Source organism: Haliotis rufescens, unplaced genomic scaffold (genome assembly GCF_023055435.1).
Source record: "Haliotis rufescens isolate VD_foot unplaced genomic scaffold, xgHalRufe1.0.p SCAF_5, whole genome shotgun sequence".
NCBI lineage: Eukaryota > Metazoa > Mollusca > Gastropoda > Lepetellida > Haliotidae > Haliotis > Haliotis rufescens.
Window position 1 is genome coordinate 3324001 of NW_025964223.1, and position 6000 is coordinate 3330000.

At 39.9% G+C, this 6000-nt stretch overlaps 1 protein-coding gene across 3 annotated transcripts in view; it reads left to right on the forward strand.

Moving 5' to 3' along the window:
* The window catches only part of LOC124133624 (beta-1,4-N-acetylgalactosaminyltransferase bre-4-like), a 36642-nt gene that overhangs the window by 20993 nt on the left and 9649 nt on the right, over positions 1–6000 (forward strand). For 2 of the 3 annotated variants that reach the window (XM_046498078.2, XM_046498077.2), the window contains exons 2-3: positions 2393–2739; positions 3253–3485. In XM_046498078.2, coding sequence (XP_046354034.1) covers positions 2436–2739; positions 3253–3485 — 537 coding nt within the window. In that variant the 5' untranslated portion in view covers positions 2393–2435. Of the gene's footprint in view, positions 1–2205; positions 2740–3252; positions 3486–6000 lie in introns of those variants that run through there. The other variant, XM_048383553.1, reaches the window with a different exon arrangement.

Here is a 6000-nt window from a genome sequence, read left to right on the forward strand (position 1 = left end):
GCTTGTTTTCCCAGTTTCAAAAATCTTTTTAAAAATAAACTTTGTACTCTTTCTAAAGATCCTCTGTATGTATATCCCCACATGTCACTGCCATAATATGGAATGGGTGGTCATCCTTGTTTTGTAAGATACGGTTCAAGATCATTTTAAAATATTGAAAACAGTACTGGTGATATATTTTCGCCCTGTCTGACACCTGATTGACAAGGGAAATACTCCGATTCTGCATTATTTGATTGTATCATTGATTTAATATTACTGTACATATTTTCAACTAAAGTTTGAAATCGATCCTCAATTCCACTGTTTTGCATTTTAGACCACAATCCTGCTCTCAAGGCAGTTTCAAATGCCTTTGTAAAATCTATGCACGCACAATAAAACATTTTTTGATAGTTTCAAAATAAGCGAATGGATAACGAATATTTTATAAGCAGTTTGAAATTGTTTCCTAAATCCCGACTGTGCTGGAGTTAGGATATTATTAGCATCTAGAAATTTTGCAGTCGTTCGTTTAGGATACTGGTGAATAGTTTTCCGAAACAGCTTAATATCGTAATAGGTCTGTAGGAGTTTGGATCAAATGGATCGCCTAATTTTTTGAAGATAGGTTTTATGATTCCCGAGAGCCACGTTTCAGGTGAGAGTGCAAGATTGAAAAAATCCGAATATAGTGGGGCAAGTACTCCAATGCTATCTGTTACGAGTATATGATCATTCTCGACAAAATCTAGCCCGAAAGCCTTATTTCTTTTACTTTTCTTTGCAGCCTTATAATTTCTTCAGTCGTTATATCATCGTTTAAGATTTTACAATCATACGCCAGCGTTGCAGTTTCACATCTTTCTAATTCAGGACCCTAATTATAAAAATTATAAAAGGGATTTTTTTAGCAGGAGCTGGATTTGTTTCTTTCTTACATCCTGTTAGGATCTGCCAAAATTCTTAAGGCGAGTGGTGAAGGTTTTGGCGAACAGTCTTATCTAAATTGTCTTTATATTTACGTATATTCTTATCCATACATTTCTTGTAAGCCTTTGCTTCTTGATGATATGCCAATTTATTAAATACTGGTATCGAATTTTTAAGACGCCGTTTTGCTTTATCAAATTTCTTACGGGATGTCTTCATCAGTTTATTTATCTGTTCAGCATTTATAATCTTTATGTATATATCCGATTTATCAAGTTTGTAATGTTTAGGTTTGTTAGCGGCAATTGTATAGATGCATGGTAGGCCTTTACATGGATTACTGACAGGAGGTTTGTCTGTGCTAAATGTGAAGGTGAGTAGAGGGGTGAGTTGTCAATTATATTAAAATCAGAAAAGAGCGGAAGGCACATTTGCGATACAATAACATAGTCGATAACACTTTTATCTTGACATGTTGTTATATCATTTCCTAGCCTGCCATTACCAATAAACTGATTTGAATTACCGATTTCAATAAGTTTAAAGCCAAAGTGATTTATTCTTGTTTTGTCCTGTGTTGCTCTCACGCGTGGCAACCCAAGTTCATCGAGCACAGATTCAGGGTTAAGTTCTGGTCTAATTTCATCAATATCCAAATTAAATTCTTCAATTATGTTTTCGACAAGAATTTCGTACTCGCATAGATTATTTGTCCGGGCATTAAAGTTCCCAATTAAAATGACATACTCATTTTTTGACATAATATTAATTATCGATTGCTCAATTTCATAAAACATATCGTTTGTAATATACTTTGATCCTTCGGGTAGGATATAAACAGTCCCCAAGTACAGATCCTGATGAAAACTAAAAAGTGTTTTACATACTTTAGTCCAAAGAATGTAATCGCAGTTTTCTTCAGTTACGGATATAAAATCTCTATATTTACTTTTATATGCTACACCTATACCTCCTCATCGCCCTACAGTACCCAACCTATTCTGAAGAAAAAGTGTATATCCGGGTATATATTCGGTCGAACCTACTGTTTTGTTTATGTCAAACAGGGTCATAACGGTTAATACTGCAAAAAACCCTTCATAAAATGTTAACTCGACGACGAGCATATTTATGTTCTTGATGCCTATGCAACTAAAACGCTGACTTTGTGTGCTGGCGATTAGGTGCCTCACTCTGGCAAGTGTGGGTTTGTATCCCGGACGGGACTCAACCCCCCAAAAGTACTAGAATCTGTACTTTACTAAGAAAGTGTTATCCCAAATATAACATTTGTTACATTTGACCACTTTCTAAATGGCATTGTGTATTCATATGTATGTAAATTTGGTATAATGTATAATACATAGTTTTTCGTATATCCATTGGGAACGACTTAGGAACTTAAGCTTGTATCTGTTTGTCTGTATGTCTGTCTGTCTGCCTGTCTGCCTGCTAATCCGTGATGTATCTGATCTTTCAGTGCCATCGGCAGTGGATCATAAGTTTCTTCTTGTAATAACAGCATGTTGAATTGGTGCGGCTATCCTCTGTGGAAGATCTTACTCTTGAGCTCTGTGTCTGTAGTCATGATGAACGTGTACCTCGCATTGCGCGTTATCAAGCTCACTCAGAATGAAGGTAGATTGTTAACTGTTCTACAAGCTTCGCAGCAGTCATACAGATTGAGGATGTCTGAAACAGATCAGAGTCTTGACTTGTCGCCACCGCCAGGAGCTTCACCACACAAAACATCAGCTAGCACAGGCAACTCTAGTTTTGCAAATGACGGCATCATCAATCTATGTCCTGAGATGCCACCAAACTTAGGTGAGTGATTTGGTACATTTTTGGCCATGTTAAACGGTATGTTACGGCGGAGTACAACGCAATGTGACGATGCCATCTCCACAGATTGATACCTGAAGGATCAGATATTAGGGGGGAAACATTTGAGATGACTTCCCTTTTCACTCATAACACGCAATAAAATTGGATAGAGTTGCTCAGGTCATAGTTAAAGACTTAGTTGTGTACATACGTAGAAGACTGATCAGTCTGTAGTGATTTAGTGAGTGAGTGATGGTATGAGTGAGAGTGAGCGAGCGAGCGAGTGTTGTTTTACGTCGCTTTTAGCATTAGAGATCTAGATCTGGAGTTTGCAAGAAATCTGTGACCGTGGGTTCGGAGGCCAGACTAGCCCTGATTATGTCTCTAGGTTTGTCAGTATCATACCCACCTCAATGTACTCACTCAATACATTTATGTGAGTGCAATTACTTCGCCTTTGAGGATACTAAACTTGAACAATTACACATAGAATGATATTTCCGGGTGTCTCAGTTGGTGCGTTGGTTGTGAATATGGAACCAGTACCATTCCAGGACATCGAAAGGCAGCATCCACAAATCAAGCCTGGAGGTAGATTTCAACCTCCGAATTGTAAGTCCCGGCACCACGTGGCCATCATCGTGCCTTACCGCGACCGAGAGTCCCACTTGAAGGTCCTCCTGAACAACCTGCACCCCATGCTGGAACGACAGCAACTGGACTACACCATCTATGTGGTAGAAATGGTAAGTTTGGGACTAAGCATTTGTACACTGGTGTGGGGAGGGAGGACCTTTTTGGTCAGACCCGAAATATCTTTTTGGTCGGTTTTCTGGTCTCCGAAAAGAGGTGCTCAACAATTGTCTTTCAGTACATGACATTCATCTTGACACGACATGTACTACTGTTGACAGGGTGCCCGTGAAGATCCGGGGTAGAATAGGTCTTCAGCAACCCATGCTTGCCGTAATAGGCGACTATGCTTGTCGTAAAAGGCGACTAACGGGATCGGGTGGTCAGGCTCGCTGACTTGGTTGATGCATGTCATCGATCCCAATTGCGTGGATCGATGCTCATGTTATCAATCACTGGATTGTCTGGTACAGACTCGATTATTTACAGACCGCCGTCATATAGCTGGAATATTGCTGAGTGCGGCGTTAAACAAACAAACAAACCATGTGTAATTTTAGATGAAGGTTATTCAGTGAGTGCGTAAATAACTCGTGTCGCGCGACGGTTTCCATGTTGTCCAATAGTGGGTCTTATTTTGACCCTGGAGTTTTATTTTACCCATAGTCAGATTTAACCCCTGTAGTAAATACTTTTGCATGTTTACATGGCAAATCGAAAAAGTGATATCCGAGCCTAGGATTTTTGCTTGCGAGAAAAAAGAGGACACATAACAGACTTTTTTAGCACGACATCTAGCTTTTATTTTTTTTGGTAATACCTGTGGATTACCTCTTGCATGTTGATCCTAGTTTTACTGATTAATTATGCCAGAAATATATTCTTCTGCAAAATTACATTTCAGTTGGGTTTAACGCTGCTTTGAACAGCATTCCAGTTATATCATGGGGTGTCAGCTTGATGTGGGAGGAAAACCCTAAGTTATGCAGGTCTTAGACGTTTCGACAAACCTAGAAACATAACTGGGGTGAACCAGGATTCGGACCCACGATCTTATCTTTCTGGCGTGCTCAGGGGACGCAACTCTGCACAGACAAGTGTGGCTCCTTAGACGACTTATTATTCGTGATTAGACTCCAGCACGAGCACCATTGATGAGATGGTCAGACTCAGTGACTTCAAGCGTCATCGTACCCAGGCGTTGTTCACAATATCAACCACTAGTTTGTCTGGTCAAGACTTAGCTAGTCACAGGCCGCCGTGATTTAGAGGAATATTGTTGTGGTGTAAATGTCTTCCACGTGTCACCATAAAACATTTTGAAAGCTTCATTTAGGCTTTGTTCCCCGGCCGCGTCATACCAAAAGACGTTAAAAAATGGTACTTGTTGTTACCCTGTCTGGCGCTCGGCATTAAGGGGCTAAAACAAGGACTGGTCGGCTCGGAGTCAGTATACTGTGTCTGAGGGGATATTCATGTTAAACTGCGGCATGGTATCTCAGTGAGCTAGCACTATAAATCGGCATCAGTCCGGACTAGTACAAGCAGCCACTCAAACACACACACACACACACGTACATGCATGTCGCTATATAAGTGCAATAATCTTGGACGCGACGTTAAACCCCATTTCACCTCACCTCATTTAGGCTTTGAATGTTGTAATCATATTTTAAACAGGAGTCGAGTAATGTTCTTTGAAATCTTCCCAGAAAGAGCTTCATCGATTGCACCTCGGAAGTTGTGAAATGTAGACACCAAAGGCTGAAGCCGCTGGAATATTGCTCATCAGGAAGGAAAATTTGACTACTGGAAAGTTGAAGGCATCCCTCTTTTCATACAGTCTTTTGGAGAGTGTTTTGTCACTCTGAATCTTTATTCATAGCTGTAAATATGAAACAGATGAGGCGGTATCACTGGTCTCCTTTATTTCTAGTTCAGGTGTCGTCACGAAATGGCTGAAATTTTGCCGATGTGACGTAAAGCACTCACTCACTCACTCACTCACTCACTCACTCACTCACTCACTCTAGTTCAGGTTGGTAACTCGGTGGAAAGGAATTGGCTATTTGATGGTTATAGCAAGATATCAGTTCATCGTTATACCTGAAACCCAAGTTAAAGTTCTTGACTAAATTCCCTGGTAACGTTGCCATTCCGAGCACAAATTCTGATCCATATGCCTCAAGAAACAGTTCACCAAAAAGGGGAGCGCAATCGTTGCCCATGAGGATGCCTTCTTTCTTGCCTAAATGTCTTACCCCCATATTTTACATAAATGTTATCGATGTTATCCAGCATTTCACATATTGCTTTCTCACTAAACTTCAGATGGCATTTGCTTTCATTTTTTTTTACAAACTGAACTGAACGTTTGGAGAAAGACATGTAACTATATCTAGGGTCACCACGTTTTGTAACAAAAGCTACACGGATCTTAAGTTTGTCATGTGGGATACTGGTGTACACAGTTGGAAAATCAAATGTTTTGACTGAATTGAACCTGGTACTTTTCTGGGATTGTAAAAGGTCAAGCAGCTTCTTTGGGGTTTTGAGAATCCACATGGTATTAATTGGTTGAAGGCTGCTCGCGATATTTTGACCATATTTGAATAAAAGACGAAGGTT